At 43.0% G+C, this 25,036-nt stretch overlaps 1 protein-coding gene across 14 annotated transcripts in view; it reads left to right on the top strand.

Annotated features, from left to right (window-relative positions):
• KTN1 (kinectin 1) overlaps nucleotides 1-25,036 on the top strand; it is a 144,749-nt gene that overhangs the window by 79,878 nt on the left and 39,835 nt on the right. For 13 of the 14 annotated variants that reach the window (XM_066608269.1, XM_066608273.1, XM_066608268.1 and 10 more), the window contains exons 18-34: nucleotides 4,246-4,314; nucleotides 6,111-6,148; nucleotides 8,399-8,489; nucleotides 9,284-9,352; nucleotides 11,797-11,831; nucleotides 12,925-13,015; nucleotides 14,123-14,191; nucleotides 14,557-14,594; nucleotides 15,583-15,673; nucleotides 16,553-16,621; nucleotides 17,867-17,904; nucleotides 17,994-18,084; nucleotides 19,401-19,466; nucleotides 20,822-20,862; nucleotides 22,148-22,238; nucleotides 22,324-22,401; nucleotides 23,924-23,961. In XM_066608269.1, coding sequence (XP_066464366.1) covers nucleotides 4,246-4,314; nucleotides 6,111-6,148; nucleotides 8,399-8,489; nucleotides 9,284-9,352; nucleotides 11,797-11,831; nucleotides 12,925-13,015; nucleotides 14,123-14,191; nucleotides 14,557-14,594; nucleotides 15,583-15,673; nucleotides 16,553-16,621; nucleotides 17,867-17,904; nucleotides 17,994-18,084; nucleotides 19,401-19,466; nucleotides 20,822-20,862; nucleotides 22,148-22,238; nucleotides 22,324-22,401; nucleotides 23,924-23,961 — 1,103 coding nt within the window. The remainder of the gene's footprint in view (nucleotides 1-4,245; nucleotides 4,315-6,110; nucleotides 6,149-8,398; nucleotides 8,490-9,283; nucleotides 9,353-11,796; nucleotides 11,832-12,924; nucleotides 13,016-14,122; nucleotides 14,192-14,556; nucleotides 14,595-15,582; nucleotides 15,674-16,552; nucleotides 16,622-17,866; nucleotides 17,905-17,993; nucleotides 18,085-19,400; nucleotides 19,467-20,821; nucleotides 20,863-22,147; nucleotides 22,239-22,323; nucleotides 22,402-23,923; nucleotides 23,962-25,036) is intronic. The other variant, XM_066608263.1, reaches the window with a different exon arrangement.

Raw genomic sequence — 25,036 nt, 5'->3', positions numbered from 1 at the left:
GATCGAGCTACTATCCCGCCCCCCGGACAGATTTATGATAACCCCAACCCAGTCTCCAGGCCTAGAACAGGCTCTGTTGGAGGGCGTACGGAACCTGCAGGGTCTCGGCGCGGTTATCCCGGTCCCCAAGAAGGAACAGGGAAAAGGTTTCTATTCCCCCCTCTTTCTGGTTCCCAAACCAGATGGCTCCCACCGCACCATTATCAATCTCAAACAACTGAATAGATTCATTGAATATAGGAAATTCAAAATGGAAACCATTAGAACTGCAACTCCTCTAATTGCCAGGGATAACGTAATGGCTACAATAGACCTTAAGGATGCCTATTTTCACATCCCTATTTACGCCAACTCACAAAAGTTCCTGAGGTTTGCGCTGAGGGTGGAGGGGGAAATCTGCCACTTTCAGTTCGTCTGCCTCCCATTTGGAATCTCCTCGGCTCCGCGAATTTTTTCCAAGGTCGTGATAGAAATGGTGACCTTCTTACGAAATCAGGGTGTCATGATCATCCCCCTACTTGGACGACTTCCTATTGGTGGCAGATTCCCCGTCTACTCTGAGATCACACTTGGAGTCCACATTGCAATTATTTAAGGAGCTTGGCTGGATTATTAACGAGTCAAAATCCAACATGGAGCCAGAAACCAGGAAGAAATTCCTGGGTGTCATCCTGGATTCCAGTCTACAAAATTCGTCCCTTCCTCCCCTAAGAAAACATCTTATCATAGAGGAATGTTCCAACCTCTATAAAAAACATAGGGTAACGATAAGAGAGACAATGCGGATCCTGGGACTAATGACTTCGTGCATCGGCGTGGTCCCCTGGGCCCAGTTCCATAGTCGCGGACTCCAGTCACTAATTCTCCAGAATTGGGACAAGTTGCAGGCTTCGCTTGATCAGACAATCCCTATTTCTGCGGAAGCCAGAGCTTCACTCCGTTGGTGGGTGTCGTCGGACAACCTGTCTCAGGCATCCGATTGGAATTTGGACCCGGCAGTAATAATCACGACCGATGCCAGCGCCAAAGGGTGGGGGGCCCACTTTGAAGGCGGTTATGTACAGGGGGCCTGGGACGTTCACGAGAAAGCTAGCTCATCGAACTTTAGGGAGCTTAAAGCGGTATGGAAATCCCTGCGTAGCCTGCAAACACGGTTAGTGGCGAAGCATGTGAGGATCTTCTCAGACAATATGACAACAGTATCACTCATTCGCCACCAGGGTACCACCAGGAATCCTCCACTACAACGACTGGCGGGGCGGATCCTTCAATGGGCGGAAGGCACAACAAAGTCCCTATCGGCCTTTCATATAAAAGGAGCCGAGAACTCAGCCGCGGACTTTTTAAGCAGAAGGAAAGTGGACCCAGGAGAGTGGGAACTCCATTCAGAGGTGTTCAGCCTTCTTGTAGAGAAGTGGGGGGTACCAGAAGTAGACCTCTTTGCGTCAAGCGCAAACACCAAATGCCGGCTTTTCTTTTCCAGAGGCGCAGAGAAACAGGCCTTGGGCACGGACGCTCTCTCTCACCCCTGGGATTGGGACCTAGCGTATGCCTTTCCCCCTCTACCACTAATCCCGCTCCTGCTAAGGAAATTACTGCAGTCAACCCTAACAGTAATTTTTGTAGCACCATATTGGCCCAAAAGACCGTGGTTCCCCCTCCTGAGATCCCTGTCAGTGGGAGAGCCCTTCCACCTTCCAACAAGACCGGACCTACTGTCGCAGGGCCCTCTTCTTTACCTGGAAGTTCACAAGTTCAGGCTTACGGCCTGGAGCTTGAGCGGGTAAAGTTCCTAGGGATGGGTCTTTCCCCTAATGTTATTTCCACCATTAGCGAGAGCCTTAAACCCTCGACACACAAAATCTACTCCAAAGTCTGGAAAAAATTTTCGGAGTGGTTAGGCCAGGACATCCAGCAGCTGGACCAGCCAGACGTCTGTAAAATCTTAGATTTTCTTCAGGCGGGCCTGGATAAAGGTCTGAGTCCGAATACCCTCAAAGTCCAAATTGCGGCCTTGGGGGCATTCTTCGATCTCGCGCTGGCGGAGCACAGGTGGATTAGGAGATTTCTTAGAGGGGGCGAGCAGATTACATCCATTCACACGGCCCACGGCACCACCCTGGGATCTGACCATAGTCCTTCAGGCCTTCTGCGACCCCAACCCCCCCCCCCCCCCCATTCGAACCGATTACGGATCTATCCATCGCCTGGCTGACGTACAAGGTAGCCCTGCTTGTGGCAGTTACGTCCGCCAGACGCGTGGGGGAAATCCAGGCCCTCTCACGAAGGGCCCCATATATGACTATCCACCCAGACAAAATAGTTTTTTTTTTTAGACCCGTCCTTCCAGCCTAAAGTATTGTCAGATTTCCACAAGGGCCAACCAATAGTTATTCCAGCCTTTTGCCAAAATTTCAAAAATGGAAAAGAACAAAAGCTCCATAATATAGACGTCAAAAGAGCGGTACTAGCGTACCTTGAGGCAACGGAAAGTTTCAGGAAGTCTGACAAACTTTTCGTTCAATTTCAGGGGCCGACCAAAGGAAAGGCCGCTTCTAAAGATGCGATCGCCAGGTGGCTCAGGAGAGCCATCCAGGAGGCTTACAAGGCCAAGGGCATCCCCCCTCCAGAAGGATTGAAGGCCCACTCAACGAGAGCGGTGGCATCCTCTTGGGCAGAGAGAGCGCACGCGTCGATTGAGCAAATCTGTAATGCAGCCACATGGACTTCAGGCCATACTTTCATTAAACATTATAGGCTGGACTTTAAATATAGTCAGGACGCATCCTTCGGTAGGAAGGTGCTCCAAGCCGTAATCCCTCCCTAAAAAGCCCATGCCACTTATTTGGGATTCCTCCAGCGTATGCTGTCATGATGTCATGGGGAAAACGGGAATTTTTTCTTACCGATAATTCCCTTTCTGGAAGACATCATGACAGCATACGGGCTTTTTCCCCCCCCCCCTTACCAACATGGTTACCCTAGTTTGTCCAACACATGAGGTAATGTGTATGCTTGGACTTTGTTTTCTGAGGTGTGTGATGTCAATAAAAACACACCTTCTGGTTAAATAGCTGGTCACTGTGGTCATTTGGAACGCACTGGTGTTGGTGGAGGGGAGGTTCTTTTTATACTCTGCCTCTTCCTGTCCCTTCAGGTCAGCAGGTGAGCAACCTCCAGCGTATGCTGTCATGATGTCTTCCAGAAAGGGAATTATCGGTAAGAAAAAATTCCCGTTTTTATAAGGCTGGAATCATACAGTACGGTTTGACGCTACTTCTGTGGCATGCTTTCTTTTGCACTTTTTTTTCTTCTCTAGAAAAAAACCCCAAACACTTCAGTTGCACGCTTCTCCATGGGACTTCCAAGCATCAGATTATAAGTGTACAAAAGGACAAAGCCAGTAAAAATGCTTGTTAAAAATTCGCCATTGAAGATGTCTGTAACCAATTGTTTTTTTTTTTTCGTTTTTTAACATGCATTTTAAAACACTGTAAAGAAGGACTTAGAGCAACTTTTTGCTATTGACAAACCTTTTACCATCTATTTAGGTGGTTCCGTTTGTGTGATCCATTACGTTAAGTTCACATACAGCACAGTTGTTGCAGAATTTTTTGTGACGGTCTTTTAGAAATCCATGCACGTTCTGCAAAAACCACTCCATTCAAATGTATGGGAAGCCTTTTTCTGTCATAGGTATTTCTGCAACAAAATTGCCACGTGAATGTATACTTTTTCCTGCAGAGCTGCTGACATTGAAACACTGTATCGCAGGACACCCATTGAGATCAATAGGCTTTCATTTTCCTCTATGGATCCCTGTGGTCCTGCAGTACAGAGCTCATTGGTAATCTACAAGTTAAATATTGGTTCCTCTTCAGATCCCCTTCTACTACAGTTACCTCCGGGCTATAATGCTCTAACTTTTGTAAAACTGCAACTCCTAGTTTTCGCTGTACATGCTGGGATTTGTAATGTGTAACAGGTTCCAAACTGCCAAGGGGGCTTTTACCTCTATTAGTCAGACACACGCAAAGGGTTGTCTATCTTTAAACTTGGCATATTCTCTATATAGTAGGTAGCTACAATGCTTCAGATTTGCTGTTGACATCTAACGAGTAGGCTGGTGGTCTTCAGTATTTGTCCACCTCTGTTTTCAGTACGAAGTATTCATGTTGCAGCGGCTGTCATATTTATATGATTGAACAGGCTTGGTTGTCGTCTTGACGTTTCGATCTCTTCTAGACACTACAGAGAGAGAACCTATCGCTAAAGGGAGAGCTGCAGAAGGTTCACGCTGCAAAAAGTGAACGGGTAAGGAGGGTTTATATGAATCGAGGTGACTTGATGGAACATAAGAACTTTAAAACATTTTACAGATCTACAGAATAGTTTATGGCTCATAGGTCTTATAGTTGGTTTCTATGGCATTGAAACCATTTTTCAGTATACTTGCCTTACCAACCATACAGTCCCCGCATCACTGGTAATCTGTCATCCATCGCACTATGTTGATAATCTTTAGCCCTTTTATGATATCGGTAATGTGTTGCTTTGGTTGACACCTCTCCTTCTGCCCATTTAATAGAAACTGTCACAGAAGAAATAGTGTAATGTATTTTTATTTACTAATTTATTTTCTTTAGGGCTAATGCCCATGGCCGGATTTCTGCCGCGTTTTACGCGGTGGAAATTCGTGGCGTTACCCCCGGAGCTATTAGGTTTTGTTGAACCTAATGGCTCAGTGTTCACACTGCAGAATTTTGCAGCGTGAAAGAAAACGCGGCAAGCTCCATTTGCTGCGGGTATATGCACGGCTGGCTTCCATTGTAGTCAATGGAAGCTGTCCATCATGCTATACTTCCGCTGAAGTATCGCTTGAATACGCGGCCCTGCCCACCGCCAGCTGTGTCATCTGACACTGCCGGCGCGTCACGCGCTGTACTGCGCATGCGCGCCAGCCCTCCATGCGGGACGCGTACAGCGGATCCGGAGTAGTAAGTATAGAGGTCTTGGGGCACCGTGGCGAACTCTGCTGCGATATTCCACTGTCTGAGTTCGTCACGGCCGTGGGCACGAGCCCTTAGGTTTAGCAACTATCCATTTAAACTATTTGCTGCTTGTTTTTTTTATTTTTTTGGCTAACTTTTTGAGTTGGTAATGAGCACTGTACTTCAGTCTTCACTTCTTATTAAAGAGTATCAATCCAAGGAGAAATATAGAATCAGCAGCACTCACCACTTTGCCAAAAACTATGGTGGAGTAGAAAACTGATATGGTGCTTGCCTCTAAGGGACTGGATCCAAAAGTCCCCAATAAAAGTTCAAAGAATAATGTAGGGGAGGCAGCACCTGATAAAGCACAAATAAGGATAAAAAAAACTTTTTAACCCATGGTCACAGTGCTAGCAGCAGCGTTGCAACCTATGCTCGAAAAAGACCCATTATGGCTTGAAACGTTGCTGGCGCTGTGATCATGGGTTAACTAAAGGGTTTTTATCTTTATTTGTTAGCGCTTTATCGGGTGCTGCCTCCCCTACATTCTTGTTAAACAGTAAATGGGACTTTAAAAATGTTTATACTGACTAGATTTTGTCTCTTTGTTTAAAATTGTTGCTGAACTTCCATGCATATGCTTTGCCAGCTGTGCCGATCGCTGTTCCTGTGTGAAATCCATACACCACTTCTAAGGAAGTGATGTACAAACTGCAGTGTCTGTATGGCGGAGCCGGCTTATCAGCTTTTCCAGCTCTGCAGACTGTTTTTGCTGAGGCTGCAGGAGAGCGGGTACGGACGCCAGCCAAAGGCAGTGCGTCGGATGCTGAAAAGCGAGCCTCTTAAGAGCGTGCCCCTCCGATAAGCCAGCCCCCATATATACAGACACAGCAGTCTGTACACCTCTCGTGTATAAGTGCTGTACAGATTTCACATCAAAACAGCGATTTGAGTGATTGGTAGAAGCTGTTTACATGGCAGTTCAGCAACAATTTTAAATAAAAAAGCAAAATCCAGTAATACATTTTTTAATTTATTAATTTTTTTTAATTGCATAAAGTATAAACCTCTGTTGGCAACACAAGTCATAAAGTGTCTGTATATTTTCTGTTTCAGTCCGCCGCTACTCAAAATCTGGAACAATTGGAAAAGAGGTATGTGTTTGTAAACTACCATAGTAATCTCAATACTATTAGGGCTCATGTCCACGGGCAAAATGAGATTTAAAATCCGCAGCGGATCTCCCGCGCGCGGATCCGCACCCCATAGGGATGCATTGACCACCCGCGGGTAGATAAATACCCGCGGATCGTCAATAAAAGTGATTTAAAAAAAAATGGAGCATGAAAAAATCAGGACCATGCTCCATTTTCATGCGGGTCTCCCGCGGGCTTCTATTGAAGCCTATGGAAGCCGTCCGGATCCGCGGGAGACCTAAAATAGGAATTTAAAGCATTTACTCACCCGCAGCGGGCCGCGAAGCTCTGCTCTTCCTCATGGCCGCATCTCCCTTGCTTCGGCTCGGCGGATGTGCCCGGCGCATGCGCGCGGCACGTCGACGACGTGCCGGCGACGTTCCGCCGGCGTCAGGAATTCATCCGCCGGCCGAAAATGAAGATCCGGCCGTGAGGAAGAGCAGAGCTTCGCCGCCCGCTACGGATAGGTAAATGCTTTTAAATTGCTATTTTCAGCGCTCATGTCCGCGGGGCAGGAGGGACCCGCTGCAGATTCTACATGTAGAATCTGCAGCGGATCTGATTTTCCCCGTGGACATGAGGCCTTATTCTTCCTGAGAAGCAAAGAAGAATATTAATGCATGTGGATGGTGTGCTGCTTGTTACCATAGGGTCAAAAATTCTTTGTATAACTAATTGTGTTTCTAGTAAGACTGGATGATGAGAGGGCTCGAGGGAAATAGGATCAGAGTTCCCTTTTTTTATGTTCTTAAACAAAACTTGCCATATTGTAGTAAGTGATGGTGAAGGTAGATGGGAAAATGATCACAGTCCATTTCAGAGCTGTGCAAAGAACACGGTTGCTGGAAGAACAATGGTTTGCAGGCACACAGTTTGTGCTATCAGAATACCAGGATTACTATGACAATCTTCACAATCAGGCTATGTTCCAGATGATGAAGGGAAAGTTTTAACCCTTTCCAATCCACTGTCTGACCTCTGAAGACATTATGATTTAAGGCGGTACAGCTCCGATGGTGGAAGACATCTGTCGGTGTTCTCTTACTGTATATTGCCAGCCTCTCTGCTGTCGGAGCCTATCCAATGTGTCACCTCATGTAGTACTGTCTTTAGCCAGCATATAACGCCGCTGTATAACGGCAAAAAAGAGTTACAAATAGGATACAAATAGGATTGGAAAGGGTTAAAAGCGTTCCCCTTTTTTTGTATAACACTTTCAGGCATGTTCTTTTACAATTTTCCAGCTTTACAAATGTTCCATGCATGTTAAACAGTATATAGATATAAAGTAGATCTTGTATTGCCCGAAAAACTAACGTGAACTACTTATTTATACCAACTGGTGAGTGCCACATAAAAATAAAATACCAGAATTGACGCATTTTGTCCCTTTGCCTTGCAAAAAGTGCAATGAAAAGTGATCACACAGTTTCATATAAAAGCAAAACAATACCACCCCCACCCCCACACGAAAAACAAAAAAAAACCCAAGAAGTTTAAAAATACATTGTGGTGCCATTAAAAATAATACAACTCGTCCGACAAACAGGAGGCCTAATACGGCTGTGTTGGCAGAAGAATAAAATGTTATGGTTCTTGGTACGTGTCAATGAAAGAAGTAAACAAACTGCCTGGTTATTAAGGTGCAAGATAGACCAGTCACTAAAGGGTTAAACCAGCAGCTTAGTTGCAGGGGATTTAATTTTTATATTGAGCTTTTATTTTGAAGTGTGCCTCCTGCAGGCAACTTTGAGAACTCCATTCCATTTTTGTTTTGCTTACTTGTGAGCGTACTGTAGGATATCTTATTCCTACTATCCATTCTAAATAGCTGTATGTGTACTAAGACCATGGTGTAGTATAACCAATGCTATAAAATGTAATAACCGGTTTCTCAGTGTAATTGTTCATTAGGGGTCCTTATTTTCACTTAATGATCTCGTCTACTATATGGCAAACTCCTTTTGATTAACATCACCTGCTCTGTTCCCTTAGTAATATAGGGGAGGGGCCAGGTTCTTTATCCGTGACAATATTTCTGTGAACCCCCAAACCTGGCATGTAGCCGTTGCCCCATGAACAAAGTTTTTGCTCCAAGTGGTTGTCTACAATAAGTTTAGAGATGCAAGATGTTTATTAATAGCCTTGAGCTGTGTAGCTCGGTCACTGATGGACTCTTACTAAAAGTGTTCTTTCTCCTTCCCTTAGTTTAATGGACAAAGATGAGAAGATGAAAACTCTAGAAGAGAGACTTGAGGCCGAGCTTGTGAAAGCGACCCGTGGCATCGAGGACTACAAGGTATTTGCAGATTAGAATGTTACTACATACTACTACTGCAGGGGAACGTCGTGTAGCATAGATGTCTGTGGGAGTCACTGATACTTGGCGTCTTTCTGCTCTGGTTCGTAGAGGAGGGTCCTAATATTGGGGAAACCAGCCACATGCCCTAATCGGACACACAGGGAGGGGTTGAATTCCTCAAACATCGCTATCAAAAAAGTCCTAATAAAAGTGTATTCATACAGGTGATTTTTATTTCCGGCACGACTTCTGCCTGATTCCAAGATGGACAGAACTCTAATGAGAAAATAACTAATCCATTTGAATGGGTTAATTCATACATGCAATTATTAAGTAGATCAAAAAAAAAAAACATCCGGTGTCCTTTTTCAAGAATCGCCCATTAAGCTCTAATTTTATGAAAAATAAAACAAAAACTCATAGCAAGTGCATGGCATGTGATCTGCAAGGGAGTGCGATACATTTTTTGATGCAGGTTACTATGGGGACTACATTGAAAAAAAACCCAGTGCAGAGCAGATGAAAAAGTGTAATGAAAATTCGATCCGTAACCAAAATTGCACGTGAATTTAGCCTGAAGGTAGCTTCAGGAAGTTTTGATGTTACTTTGGCGAGCTGCTATGTATGCAGTTATTTAACCCCTTTGGTAGCACGCCTGGAAAATCTCCTAAAAATCAGTGTTGAAATGTGCTCAAGACTAGCTAAACCTGCCACTGAAGGGGTTAATATATAAGTATGTGCTGAAGGCATTTATCACATGGTTTACAAATAATTTTCTTTGACTTCTTCAGGCTGTACAAAACCTTAACAAAGACTTACAGGTACAAGTACAGACGCTGCAGGAACTGTCACACCACCAGGTGAGGCCCCTTTTGAATTATTTGATGAGCGCTGTTAGAGATCAGCTCTCATTTGCCTGTCCTTTTACACAGGCCAATACGGACTCTTTAGAGCAATCATTCAAGTGCTTTGAAAACTGGATTTTTTGACTGCCCAGAAGATGCGATCAGCCGATGAACGATCATTTGTTGGCTGTTCACTGCTTTTCTTACACAGGGCAGTGAATAGGTGGTCTAGTGAATGTTCATTCAAGGTTATTGGCCATTCTAAATGGCACTTGGGATGCTCCTTGGTTGTATTTACAGAGGCGATTGTAAGATGGACAGAACTTGCATCAGAAGAAAACCCATTAATTTTAAATGTCTTCTTTCACATGAGTGATATTTCTCTTGGACCGATAGACTGAGTTTAAAAAAATCGCTGCATGTCCTATTTTTGGGCCATTCTTCAACAATTGCCAATTTGCAAAAAATGCATCACACTCACATGTCATGTATTTTGCATGCAAGTGTGATGTTTTTCAAGCATTTTACTATTGGAACCACATCTTTTTTTAATTTTTTTTACCATGTGTGGGAAAAACTTGTGTAAAATGATAAATGTGTTTTTACCTACCAAAAACGCATTAGACATGCATGAAAATCTGCGAAATTGCAGACAAAATTACATATTAGTCTTTAAAGAACATCCAGGCCCCTCTTCATTTAAGTCCTCTAGACATAGAGGATGCCCATTTATACCCAGGACTATACCCATAGTCCTGGGTATAAATAGATGATGGGAGAGATTCCTATACTAACCCTGTTTCCCTGAAAATAAGACCTACCCTGAACATAAGCTCTAGCATGATATTTCAGGATTTTTGAGGACGCAGAATGATTTTTTAGGATTTTTGCAGATGCTTGAACTATAAGCCCTACTCCAAAATTGAGCCCTACTTGCAGTCAATAGAAAAAGTCAATTTAAATAGTATCTAGGCAGCTACACATGTAAAAAATTAAACTCTTTTGGAGCAAAATTTAATATAAGACCCTGTCTTATTTGGGGCGAAACAGGGTAGCTTACATTTAACTAAAACCCCCAAGTCCTTTTCCATGTCAGTTTTGCCCAGTGGTTTCCCATTTAGTGTGTAATGGTGACAGGTATTTCCTCGGAATACACTAAATGAAAAACTATTAGATTTGCTTTCTCCTCATCCCCTCTACTATTTTTACTACACTATTTATTAGAGGGCCAACACTTTCAGTATTAATTGTTTTTTACTATTTATATAATTGAAGAACAGTTTGAGGTTAGTTTTGCTCTCCCTAGCAATAAATCTCCCTGCGTCCACCTTTTTGCTGCTTTTATCTGTTTTTTTTACATATATTTTTTTTTTCCTCACGAGTCCCTCCTAGTAACTTGTCAGCCCAATCTGCTATGTGTGGAACTTGAGCGCCCGGAAGACAATACACCGCTCAAAGACCCCGGTCTTTGTGGCAGATTATCCTGTCAGTCTCTCTAATAGTCTCCCACTACCAGAACCTATTTATCCTGTCCTGCTCTCCTATTTCACTTCAAGGCTAATCCTGTAATGGCATTCCCCTCTTCTGCCAACTTTGAAAACTTGTTGGGGTGTTCCAGTTCAGGTCTAGCCTCCCTGGATCTCTTCCCTCTACCCCTCCTGTCACCCAACTAGCTGCCTGCTCATCCTGCTCTCCCATATTACCTTCGACCCCCACATCTGCTCCAGCGAGTGCCGGCTTAGTAAGCAACAAACTCCTTCCCATGTTGCCAGTGGATCTCCGTGTTGCAAGCTGCTCATTTAGATCCAGGATCTGGGCTTCCAAATGCACAACACACTTACACTAGTATGCACCCTCAAACAGCTGTTCAAGGACTGCATACATGGCACAAGATGTACACTGGATGGCATTGTCAATCATGGAGCACATTCTAAATGGGGATCGTACAGATAGATTAGATAAAAGTAATAATATAGAAAAAAATAAAGCGTATAAGCAGTAAATAAATACATTTGACTCTTCCAAAGTCCATGAATTCGAAGTGACGCATTTTAGAAACGGCTCACTTTGTGGGTGTTTTATAAGTGTGCTGTTTTCTACTCATCTCGCACACTCACTTATGTATGCTTTATATAATGCTTGCCTGGAAAACATGAACGCTAGCTCTCATTTATTAGCAATCTTAAAGGGGTTGTCAAACTTCTAGCTGTTTTGCTGCAGGAAATAGCTTCTTACATTGTGCAGTGGCCAAGGTTGGTGCTGCAGGTGAGTCCCATTCACTTCAATAGGACTTGGCCTGCAGTACCAACCCATGCCACTGCACGATGTACAGAGCTGTCTGCCTCCTGCAGCAAAACTGCTAGAAGTGGGACAAAACCAGACAAGATTGCTAAGATTTGTAGCTGGTATGTTTGTATAGCATTAACTACTTTTTTTTTTTTCCCGCCTCCCTTTTTCAGGCCAATAAAGAAGTGCTTGTTCATTTGGAAATGAGGTAAATTATCTATACCCTGTGCACTATTGTTATACTTTTAACATTGATTTAGATAATCTTTGTATATCATAAAAAATAGCTGATCCACAACTAATTGGCCCCAAAATATCAGCCTTTTTGTTTTGATAGTATAATAGTGGAAATCTCGTAGCACTGCAGTGTAAATGTTATATTTTTGTTTTAAAAACACATATCGGATGGAGATATCTTGTAGGTTTTTCATGCATTTATTAATTTAATATCCAGCCCTGATAACGGGCCGGAGGAACCGTTGATTGGTGGGGATCCTTGCCAATCAACTATTAATGACCCTTTAAACAGCAGTTCCCTTATATATTCCCATTAGGATCCTCCCCATTTCCAAGTTGGATGAGATACAGTAGACATGAGCTGTTTTAGGACCTCCATGTTGCAAACTAATATTTATGCAAGCTAGAATCTACATTTGGAATGCTAATATTGACTGCCTTGCCTGTACTTTGGATATCCTAATAATATGCATTCAACGATAACTCCTTTAAAAGGAAGTCTGAATTACGGTGGCCATATCCTTTAGATATCTTCCAATAGAATCTGTATGAATCTACCCATACACATGCATGCTTGGCATGTATTCTCAATGGGAAGAGGGGGATCACTGCCACACTCCTCTGGCAGCGGCTTATCTCCCCTGAGAAGAAAAGGATTAAGCATGCTGAAATTCACATAGCAGATCCTTCTATGTCCTTCTTTTGACAAAGGGTCGGGAGTAACCATGTACACTAGGTGGTCAAAATTGTCATGTTGGGAGCACGTTACGGTTTATATATAGCCAGCTTCATACTTACAGAATCACATGGCGCTGGTGGGAGTTTCTAATTCCCTCCATCCCTATGAGCTGCTTGTGTGCTGTTTGTAAAGGAAGTAATACCAAAACTGTCAATACAGAATAAGGAATGGTTTACGCAGAGTCTAACACAATATCTGCACATTTTATGACACAAGCAAGAGAGTTGCTACGTTTTGTTACAATTACAAGTCCATCCATCCATCCAGTTGTAGGGCAGATACTGGTTCATAGTTTATGGTAATCTGATATTTTCCACTTTTGAAGCATGCAAGAAAAGGATGAGAAACTGAAGACAGTTGAGGAGCTGTTGGAAGCTGGACTCATAGAGGTTGCAAACAAGGAAGAAGACCTGCGGGTAACCATTCAGTGCATTACTTAACACATACAGTTGAAATCCTTTAGGCTGGGTTCACACGGGGGGTATTCCCGCCGGAAATCCCGCAGTTTGGCCGCAGCAAAAACCGCGAGATTTCCGCCCGGGGAAGCGCAGCGGAAAAACTCACGGCGGCTTTAAAGTGGCCCGCCACTCGCTTTTCCGTTGCGGCCGGCACTCCCATAGAGGAGAGCGCGGCCGTGACGGAAGTCAACAATAAATAGACATGCTGCATCTTTTGAGACAGCGGCTGCGGCGGCCGCAGCCGCGGTTTCAGCCGCACTTACCGCAGCGGATTGGCCGTCCCGTGTGGACGAGATTTCTCAGAAATCTCGTCCACATGGCTGGCTAATCCTGAGATTAGCGGCCGTGGGCGGATTTGCCGCGGCGAAATTCCGCGCGGCAAATCCGCCCTGTGTGAACCCAGGCTTAATCTGACATGCTGCAGGTTAACAGATCTGATAGTCCATCCCTTGTTTCTGGCACAAGGCTGCACAATGTGTTCTCTCTCAAGACCAGAAGCATGAAATATTGGTTTCTAAAAAAGTGAGGGTAGCAGAATTTGCCTGCTTTTATTGTCTTTCTAAAGTCTGGACTATCAGATTTTTCTATGATGGTCTGATCCAAAATATCTATTATAGTAACCCTGCTAAATCTAAATTAAAAGAATTTAACTTTACGTTAAAACTTCTGAATTGGGCTACTATTAGTAAAATGTAAAGCAAACTGCTCTGAACCTTTCCTTAGGATAGGTCCTCAATAGTTGATCATGTGGGGCCGCTGCTCCACCCCTGTGTAGCTTCCGGCACTTGTAACTGCAGATACAGCTCATCGATTTTAATGAGTTACAAGTGCGGCCCTACATGGGCTGTGAAGCAGCTTCCACTTCATACCCCTGTGTTCTGCGGCGCTGACAGCGGGCTACCGCAGCCAATCGACTGTTAATGACTTATACTGAAGGTAGGTCATCAGTAGTATTTCCTTAGAAATCCTTTTAGATGCAATAAACACGCTTTCTGTAGTCATAATACACTCCTGTAGATGTTTTGAAGGCTTGATGGCTGCACTTACCTTATTTTTCCCCTTAAGTTGCTGAGAGATGAAAATGCTTCCTTAAGAATGGATTTGCAGCATCTCAAGGCACAACACAATGACCAGGTAATTATGCGAGATGTGTCAAACAGTGTCAGGTAGTATTGGTACGATATTATGAAGTACAGTTGTAATGGGCACAATAATAGGCATATCCAAACCTTTAAAGGCACCCTTATGAGACTCCATGTGTTAGAGAAAAGCCAACTGGGCTGCAAATCTTTACCCTAGGTGTATATGTATCATCTGTCTGGCCCCCACTGATCTACATTAATGGGATATCTTCTCTATGAACCATGATTTTCTATTTGGAGCATCCATTTAAATTTTGATAGAGGCATCTAGTCAGGACCTCCAGTATATGGCTTAGTTTTTATAGAAAAATTAGATCTTTGTTACTTGCAGTAATATGTTGACTTGTTTTATATCAGGTAGCCCTCACGTCTGTGGTTGAAGATCTAAAAAATGTGTAAGTTGGTGTTACTTTTTATCTTTGTTTTGTCAATGTTTTACTTGTTGGAAAGAATTAGTCTGCAGTCGTGTTACTGTAAGATTGATCTTTAGCTCATAAATTCTAAAACAGGTTTACTTGCTTTGAGTTGAACAGTTTCCTAGACCTAAGATTTTGACATCTATTTGCATAAAGTGTTAATGGCCATTAACACTTTATCATCTTCATTTGCATGTAAAAGGGCCTCCAGGAGCGGTTTGCAGAGTCCAGCCTCTGATCACATTCCCAGCTGTGCACACAGCTGCATTGTTCTCTTCGCCACTGCCGGCAGGTTACGATATTATCTGCTGGCTCCCATGGAGATAACAGCATATGGTCTAGTGAGATACTTAACGATGGATTTTAAGTTCACCTTAAAATCATCATTCAACCGAAAAGTGCATGATGCCCGTGTTTACATGTAATGATTATCGCTCATTTTCTGTCATTTGAACAAATTTTAAACGATGATCATTACGTGTAAATCGGCCTTCATTCCAGCTACTTCTGGCCACTACATACAGATGGATATTCGCTTCTCTGTTATAATTGTCTGTCCATATTACATGGGTGGCAAATATGTAATACTACATTTCTTCCGTCAGCAACTGGTTGATGGCTGTTTTTGCTCGGACTTATGGGAGCCAGATCCATGGGAAATCGGCTCCTCATGGTTGTGAGCTTATATTAAAGGAGGATTCTGTAGTGAGACCAACCCTTTACTGCAGCCAATCATCTGTGGCTGCTTTGTACTAACCCTTTAACAGTATCAAGATCAAGTTATGACATCACATCCAGTTTAACAGCTATATCTCCACGACTCTTGGTTGTGGCAAAATCACGGTGGCTGTGCCCGTTGCCGTAAGGTTGATGGGTTAGTAGTTGACAGTAAATAGTTAGAACTGTGTGGTCAACTGAAAGTAATTTTATTTTCCAATAAATAAAATATGGATTACTTATCCTTTAGGATCCATGAGAAGGACAGCAAGATCAAGTCTGTAGAAGATTTCCTACAGGCTGAACAACTGAGGGCGAACAAGGAGGGGAGGGTTGTACAGGTATTTATTACTAATTAGCTGTTTATTTGTTTTGTTTTTTTTTAATCACCACTTCCTGCTGTTCTGCTTATAGCAGAGCTGTGCATTGTTATAGCTTATAAACTAAAGCTGCCTACCCTCAGTGGTGGATGTATTACAGCAGTGCTTATATTTCTGTAGTATGTGAAAATGTTTTGTTTGAAGGCTTATCTAAATAAGTGGCCAACCAAACAATAAATTGGTCGGCCGACTCTGCCAAAGAGTCAGCCATTCTTTTAAGGGGTCGTCCAACTTCTAGCCGTTTGTTCTGTAGGAAACAGACAGCTCCATACATTGCGCAGTGGCCTGAGTTGGTACCGCAGGCTGAGTTCTGTTTCAGTGGATGGGACTCTGCCTGTAGTGCCAGCCTGAGCCACTGCACAATGTATGGAGCTGTTTGCTTACTGAAGCATAACAGTTAAAAAGTGTGACAACCCTGAGGCCAAGCCTGGTAGTGAACACTCCAGCGGGATCGTTGGAGCATTGGGGGATTGAACCAGTGAGTATAGCATCTTTGGCTAGTTTATAACATTTCCTACATTTACACAATTGTATTTTTAGAACTTTGTTTGCAGTCATTTATTTCCTTATATGTTACATTATAGTTTACGCGCCTGTCTTTTCACAGATGTTGTATTTTAGCCCATTCACTACATTACTGTTACTCAGAAATGATGGAAATGATTTTCAATATGCTTTAAATTTGCTAAATTTATTATTTAAAAAAAAAAAAATTGAAACAGTTTGGTGCTGTAAGAGACCCTGTGTGCTAGTAAATGGGCTAACTGCACTTCAGCTTGTTTTGCATGCCATTGTGTTGTGGTCTTGTCTCCCATTTGTCTTGTTTTCATTGTTGTAAAGGAATTGACTAAAGAAATAGAAGCACTGAAGGAAGCGTTGGCAAGTAGCCAGCTTGAGAAGGCTGAACAGGTAAACCCCACAATGACAAATAGTCCCATGGTCAATAATATAAATTCCAAATGATCTGGACCTAGCTTAATTTTTTTGTTATGGAAGTTGTAACGGGCAACATAAAAATGGGACGGTGTGTGATCCCCAATGTATTCTTTGTGTAACTCTGCCTTGCATTTAACAGGGGGTTTTCCTTTGTTTTTCAGCCCATAGGTTAAAGGGTTTTCCAGGCAAATACCATTGCTGCCCTATCCTCAGGACAGATTGTCAATAGTTGATTGCTTAGAGTCCACAGTTGTCTGCATCACAACATACAAGTGTATGGAATGAAAGCGGATAGCGCCGACCTCTGTGTAGTGGCCGGCGCTCTTTATTGCAGGTGTAGCTGTTGATTTTAATAAGCTGTGCCTGCAGTTACAAGCGCCATCTACTACATAGGAGTTGGCGCTAATTGCTTCTTCTCAGTAGCCCTGTGTGTTGTGGCGCGGACAGTGGGCACCCAATCAGCTGAGCAGCGGACCCCCAGCTGATCAACTATTAATGACTTGTCCTGAAAATGGCTCAGCAATAGTATGTGACCGAGAAACTCTGTCAGTTCATTAAAATGGGGCTCATGCTGTTAGGCACGCCTGCCTTGCTGTTTCTGGTATACAGACCATGCAGTGATCATATGTACGCTTGATATATGGTCGGGTTGCTCTGTGTAACATAATATCCAGTAATTGTGGATAAACTTCACAAAATAAACTTTTGCAGGTATTGAACCCCTTAGCATTTTTTTTCAAACACTGCTGAATCTGCTAAAATAATCCAACCTAATACCAACCTAATACCGCACAATACTAGTGAATGGGCTTTTTAGAATGTAGCTGATTTTAGGACGTGCTGAGAATTTTTAATCCGCAGCACTATATTGCCAATTTGATTTTTTTTTTTTTTTTTATAGCAGATTTTGCACCAAATCTGAAGCTGAATCTTTATGAATTTATAAAGATTCAGCTTCAGATTTGGTGCAAAATCTGCTAAAAAAAAAATCGGCAATATAGTGCTTTTAATTGCATTAGGGATGCAGCACTGGTGTATATGAACAGATATTTCGCTTTTCTCTTTTCTTACTATTGATGCATGCGGTTATGGATGTTTTCGAAAGGCTTAATATCCACAGATTGTATTGGATCACATTTATGTGCTGTACACTGATTCTGACTTCATGGTATTTTTTATTATTGTATAGTACTGGCATTCCTTATGTTTTTTTCCTAGGTCACTACTATGACGCACGTTCAGGAGCTTCAGAATCAGTATGTATATATTGGTGTCCATTGGTAAAATTAGTGGATGTACCAGTGTGCGTTGCCAAGTTTGAAGTTACATTTTGATGTTTTCATAGATTAAAGGGCAAGGAGGAGAGTTTAAAGTCCATAGAAGAACGGTTTCATGAGCAGGACAAAGTGATCCTAGAGAAGGAAAGACAAGTGGAGGTAACTTTCTAATCTCTATGTAGGTGATGGCGATCAATAAGGCCCCTTTTACATGGACTGATGGTTCAGAATCGCACCGCTTAACAGGAATTGGAAGGAATCATTCAGTCTAAATTTTGTCAGCAACTGAACAGCGAATCCTATTATTCAGTTTAGGCAGGCATATAAACTGAATGACGAACTACCCGTGTAAACACGCCATCCATCTGTGAACGACAGACTCTTTTACTGTGAATGGAGGCAGGTAGCCGGAAGCGATCTCCGACCCGCTCCACCTCTATTCACTGAGTGATCATCACTACTGTGTGAAAGCACAACAGTGATTATCAGTGGAACGACTGTTAGGAGTGGTGGGCACCAAAACTATAGTATTGATGGGCGGAGCAGATTTTTTCCTGGACATGTTATAGTAGAACACAACAGTAGATAGCCTCTTCAAGGTCTGCAATGGCTGTGTACAGGGAACAATAGCCTGTTTAGCATGATACCAGATGATTTGACTGGGCCTCATTAAGTGAAGAATTTGATGTTTAGGCTGCCTGTCCATTAGTGGGTTTGAATTGTGTTCCCTGCGGGGGAAAGCAGTGAAAGCTCTCCATAGTATTGCTATGGAGAGCGCTTCCACCCTGTCCATGAGCGAAGAATCATTGCGATTCTCCACTCGCAGGTGGCAATTTGCCGCGGAGATCCGTCTGCCGGCTCCTGCTCCTGGGCGCTGGTATCCCGCGGTGGATCTCCGCTGCAGGATACCGCAACACCCGTGGACAGGCAGCCTTAGACTGTTAAATAAAAAAAAAATGTTCTGTATTAAGGCCTATTTACACACAAAGATAATCTTTCAAATGACTACAAGATTGAAAGATTTTGTCATCTACTTGCATAAAGTGGTAATAGCCATTAACACTTTATCATCATTTGCATGTAAAAGGGCCTCCAGGAGCTGTTTACAGAGCCCAGCTTGTGATCACAAGCCCAGCTGTGCAAACAGCTGCATTCTTCTGCCCGTGATTGCCAGCTGATTACGTTATCTACCAACTTCCATGGAGATAACAGCCTGCGGTTTATTAAGAGACACTTTAAGTTCACTTTAAGTTCACTTTAAAATCATCGTTCAAATGAAAACTGCACGATGCCCACGTTTACATGTAACGATTATTGCTCACTTCCGGTCACTGGAATGAAGTTTGAGCGATAATAGTTACATGTAAATGGCCTTTAGAAGTGGCAGATAATACAAAACAATATAATGCATATCTCTTTCACACCCTGTCGCTGAGGGAAGTGGTTTAGTAACTGAACATACTCTGTTTTTGAAGGATCTACAGAAGGAAAGTCACCAGCTGAAAATCCATATTGAAGAGGTGAAACAGAAATCTCTGCAGGTACAGTATGTTGCAGGTGTACTGTATGTTACCACCTGCTTAAGGGAAACTGTCCAGAGGTAATATAGAAATGGCCACAGAGAAGTGTTTGGTTTTTTTGTAACTTATTTCTATGAGGTGTTATCAGTGCTTGAAGCAAAACTGTTATAGGTTTTCATGATAACTCTTGTCAGTGCAGATCCTTATCACCATCCATGTCCTTTTCTACATCACGTCTACAGTAGTTGGTTATGTGTTTTTAACATTCATGTAAATGAAGATTTAGACACCCAAAATGTCTTCATGACAACTCTGACAGGGATGGAAACAGAAAATATGACCTGATCACAACAGAGTAGTTTTATGTTTACAAGTTATAGAATTATCACTTGGAATGGAAGAAGGCTATTATTCTTTAAGTGGGTTTTCTGGGACTTAACCTTTTCCAATCCAATTTTGGATTCAGTGTTTCCTAAAAGGCTTTCTCTTTTTGCTGTTGTACAACGGGGCCATCTGCTGGCTAAAGCCAGTTTGTGTGTGGCGGAGAAGCTCAACAGATGAGTCGCTTGCAATAGACGGTAAGAATACCCTGTCTGACGTCTTATGACATTATAGCTGTACAATCTTCAATCAGAATGTAGGAAGATGTCAGACAGTGGATTGGGAAGGGTTAACCTGTGGATAGCTCACAACAGTAAGCTGACATGGAAGCCAGATGTCAATGTAGGATTTAGCTGATAGCGGACAGCTCCATCCGCTTTGCAGCGGTTTGGGTTGTCTGTGGAATTTAGTGGGAGCCTTACCTACATTACCAAACAAAGCCACTGCACTATTGACAGAGCTGTCAACTTCCAGCTTTATCCCCACTGATGGTTGTCCCGATATCCACTTTGTGGCCCAGGGTCCCAAGCAGCCAGTCAACTATTGATGACCTAATTCCTGGAAAGCACCATTTGAAGGGAACCTTTTATCACCTGCAGGCATCTTATGCTGCTTATAGTTTAGATGACATGGAGTCTGGGGAGCATCTTTTCATACTTGCCTGGTCCTGTTACTGCAGGGCTCCCTGGCAAAGACAAAACGCACAAGCCAGCTTGGCTCTTTTTAGAGCGCAGTACGCACACAGTCTGATATAGATGCATGGGAATGCGCATGCTGACTTTGCTGGGAGACACCACAGGAATGATGGATCGGGTGATTATGAAACGAGGCGCCCCGGACTCCACATCACCTAAACTATAAGCATGGAAACATTTTATGGTGCTTATAGGTGATGACAGGTTGCCTTTAAACTGCAGTAAACTTCCTTCTAAGATGTTCCTTGTCTGTTTTAATCAAAACTAGTGCCAATTCATATTTGCGACTTTCCTTCACAGCAGGATTCATCGTCAACAGCAGTACAGGATCTTCACAGGATGTAAGTGTTTTGTGTAAATTCGTATATGGAATGTGTTAACCCACTTATTGGCAGCGAGTGTACTGAGCATGCTCACGTATCGCATACACGGGGTTGTGTATGAATCGCTGCCCATTAGATTATTGCTGAGTGGATCATTCATGCAGACCTAAAAATCTTTAATTATCTGCAAATCCTTTTGTGTAAACAGGTGTCATAACTATTTGCTACAAGAAAGCGGTGTCAGAAGAGTAGACTAGAGGCACGGTTATGTTCCAATGATCAATCAAGGCTATTCAATTGTTCAGTGTGAATGCATGCCAAGTGAGCGAAATATGATCACGGTTACCTCTGGTTGCATGCTGGTTCCAACTTATCTTGCCATATAAAAGGACCCTTTAGAGGAGCAAGTAGCCAGATTAGGAGCAGGGTGATTAGATAAACCACTAATCGTCCTCTCACTGCTTTTAATAAAGGGGAAAAAAACTGCTAATCAGAGAGCGCATACACTCTGGTTAGCAGCTGTGACACAGGTATCAAACACATTATGTATCACACCCCTGGGGTTCCTAGAAGGCAGTACAAGGGAGAGAGAACTTTTAAAAGACTGTCCTCCTCCACCCTCACTTGAAGCTCCCTTGTCCCAGTCCGCTACATAGATACAGTAGTAGGAAGTTAATTTCACGCCTGAGTTTAAAGAATGATGTGCCCTAAATATTGCAGCTCTAGTTCTGATGTCCTAGCTGCAGCACTCTTAAAGAGAAGCAATCACAAACTCTGTCCTTTTTTATTAAAAAAAAATTAGTTTGATCTCAAAATAGTCATTTTACTTAGTGAGACCCATAAAAAAAAAATCTATTACCGGCATGTAAGTTGCTTAACTTTCCAGAAGAGTCAGGCACTCTGCTTCCCAACATTCACTGCGGCCTTCTCCACTCTCAGAACAGGAGATCTCACTAGTTATTATGAGGCCTTGTGTTCTGGCTAGATCTGCGCTCTTTTCTGCATTAATAAAGCACTTATTGATTACTGGTGTGTTTGAAAACTTGACTGCTGACTATATATATATTAATGCAGAAAATATCACTTTTTGTTTTGACAGAATGTGACTTTTTGCAATTTGCGAGATCTTGCTTTTTGTGAATGGAGGCAGCCGAGAGGGATACTGGGAGCAGATTTAGTCAGTTCATGCCCAACTAAATAAAAACAAACCTAGATTGTGATACTTTCTCTTTAAAGTCAGGACCTGTTGCATACATGCCAACCTATACACTTAATAATTGATTGTATTTTCTCCTGCATGTAGAGTGGAACAACAGAATGAGAAAATCAGGAATTTGGAGGAAATTCTTTCAGAGAGAGAACTCAACATAACAGTCACAACTCAGGAACTAACGGTAAACTCCTATACCTAAAGAAGCGCTGTAGAGTGCAGCCGGGTGGGGAGCCGCTCTGACTTTTTCTTTTAACCTTATTTGATAGGGTCTGAAAAAAGAAAATGAAATTTTGAAAATTCAGGCCTGCGAACTACAAAAGAAGCATGATCAACAACTACGACAGGTGTGAATTGATAAAGATCAATGGTTTTTATCTAATTCTTTATTGCCTTCATAATAAAATAAGCAAAATGCGATTTTTCTCCGTAAGAGAAACCAAGTTATCTTGTAGATATGATGCCTTTTGATGGCTCACAAAAAGACATGATGTTACAGCGAGCTTTCAAACCATAAGCTGCATGTTCCTTTGTGACTGCATGATGCATATTTGTCATGAAGGGGTTAAAATAACAGCACAAAGGATTAATGAATGAATGGACTGCAATCATGGCGATTAACTATTCAGATGCTGAAGGCAAAGCTGACTGTGTATTAGCAGCCAAAGCACAGGTGAGGCCTTTCAGCCTTCCTTCAACACACTTGCACAGTGCCAATGGGTTAACATGGCAGCCTGGAGCCTAGTGAACGCTCCTAAGTCTGCCTTGCATGGATGCCTATTAAGCCCTGTCTGCCAAGGGTTAACAGGCAACATTGAAGAGTACTATATATTCTACTTCAATACTGAAGTATTGCAGTACATATTGAAAGTGATTGCAAATTCAAGTCCCCTTAAAAATATTTTTCCGTTGCTAGCGTCCTCGTCTCCATGGTGCCGTCTAATTTCAGCGTCTAATCGCCCGATTAGACGCGCTTGCGCAGTCCGGTCTTCTTTCTTCTGAATGGGGCCGCTCGTGCCGGAGAGCGGCTCCTCGTAGCTCCGCCCCGTCACGTGTGCCGATTCCAGCCAATCAGGAGGCTGGAATCGGCAATGGACCGCACAGAAGACCTGCGGTCCACCGAGGGTGAAGATCCCGGCGGCCATCTTAGCAAGGTAAGTACGAAGTCGCAGCAACGCCGGGATTCGGGTAAGTACCTGACTTTTTTTTTTTTTTTTTACCCCTGCATCGGGTTTGTCTCGCGCCGAACGGGGGGGCTATTGAAAAAAAAAAAACCCGTTTCGGCGCGGGACAACCCCTTTAAGTATTGTTATTAGCTATTGTTCTCGTATCCTACTGGCTGCTCCCACTGCTTGCATACAAACTGAGCTAGCTTATGCCTGCAGGAGGGGTATAGCTAGTGGGAGGAGTTAACACCTATGCTTAGTGTTGCCACTTAGTGGCAAAAGCTATACCAGAAGGTCTTGCTGTGTCCTCCAATGAACGTGATGGGAAAGGGATTTTACGGTAAGTTATACCAAAAATCCTCTTTATTTCACATGGTGAGAATTGGGGGGGGGGGGACAGAATAAAAAGTAATCAAAAAGATTACTGTGCAGTCTGATCCTGCAGTTTTGCTTTCACCCATCTCTCCCACACTTTTTGCTAACCCACCCAATGTATATTCTTAAGGAGTAGGGGATGGATGTAAGGAAGTAGATTGTAGTATCAGTCCGCGCTTGTAGTATGTTGCCATGGAGAGACTTATGACTGTATAGGAGCTGTATACACAAAACGACTGTTTAACGAGTTTCATTTTTGGTATAACTTGCGCATAATGGGTAAAGGTGTGGATACAATTGCTTACTGTTATTTATCCACTAATTTTAGGTTTCTTCAGTTGCTAGAGGTGAAGAATTAATTGGAGCGTAAGTAATGTCATGCATGCTAACCTTATACTCTGTTAAGACTTAGGCCTCTTTCAAACAGCCGTAGGCATTTTTACGTGCGCCCGCCGGCGCCGTATAGATGCGTGAACAGGCACACAAATCTAACGTTTCTGCGCTTGTTCAGACGGCATGGGACCCCGGCACATATGTGTTGAGGCTGTAATGCCATTGCCTTCCCTCCCCCTTGCAGGCTCACCTCTTTTCTCCATCCCTCCGGCTGTTTTGCAATGGTAGTGGATGGGGCGGAGCTAAGCACTAGAGATGAGCGAGCACCAAAATGCTCCGGTGCTCGTTACTCGAGTCGAACTTTCAGTGATGCTCGGGAGTTCGTTTCGAGTAACGAACCCCATTGAAGTCAATGGGTGACTCGAGCATTTTTGTATATCGCCGATGCTCGCTAAGGTTTTCATTTGTGAAAATCTGCAAAACACAAGAAAGTGATGGAAACGACACAGAAACGAATAGGGCAGGCGAGGAGCTACATTTTGGGCTGTATCAAGTTCCCAGGTCCCACTATTAAGCCACAATAGCGGCAAGAGTGAGACCCCCCCTCCCACTGTCAGCGTAAAGATCGTTCTCCTCTGCCACAGCTGTAACAGCTGTGGCAGAGAAGAACGATGTTAGCCCATTGAATTCAATGGAGCCGGCTCTATTGAAAGCAATGGGCTGCCGGCGTACGCGGGATGAATTGTCGGGCAGGGCTTAAATATATAAGCCCTTCCCTACAATTCATCCAGAAATGTGTAAAAATAAAAAAAATAAAATATATATATATATATATATATATATATATATATATATATATATATATATATATATATATATATATACTTACCTGGTCCCGGCAGAACGATGTTAGCCCATTGAATTCAATGGAGCCGGCAATACAGCCGACTCCATTGAAAGCAATTAGCTGCCGGCGATCGCGGGATGAATTGTCGGGAAGGGGTTAAATATATAAGCCCTTCCCTGCAATTCATCCAGAAATGTGTAAAAATAAAAAATATATATATACTTACCTGGTCCCGGCAGGCCGCAGGCTGCAGTTCTCCTG

The sequence above is a fragment of the Eleutherodactylus coqui genome, chromosome 6, assembly GCF_035609145.1.
Source record: "Eleutherodactylus coqui strain aEleCoq1 chromosome 6, aEleCoq1.hap1, whole genome shotgun sequence".
Taxonomy (NCBI): Eukaryota; Metazoa; Chordata; class Amphibia; order Anura; family Eleutherodactylidae; genus Eleutherodactylus; species Eleutherodactylus coqui.
This window is presented reverse-complemented; position numbering and strand designations above follow the sequence as displayed.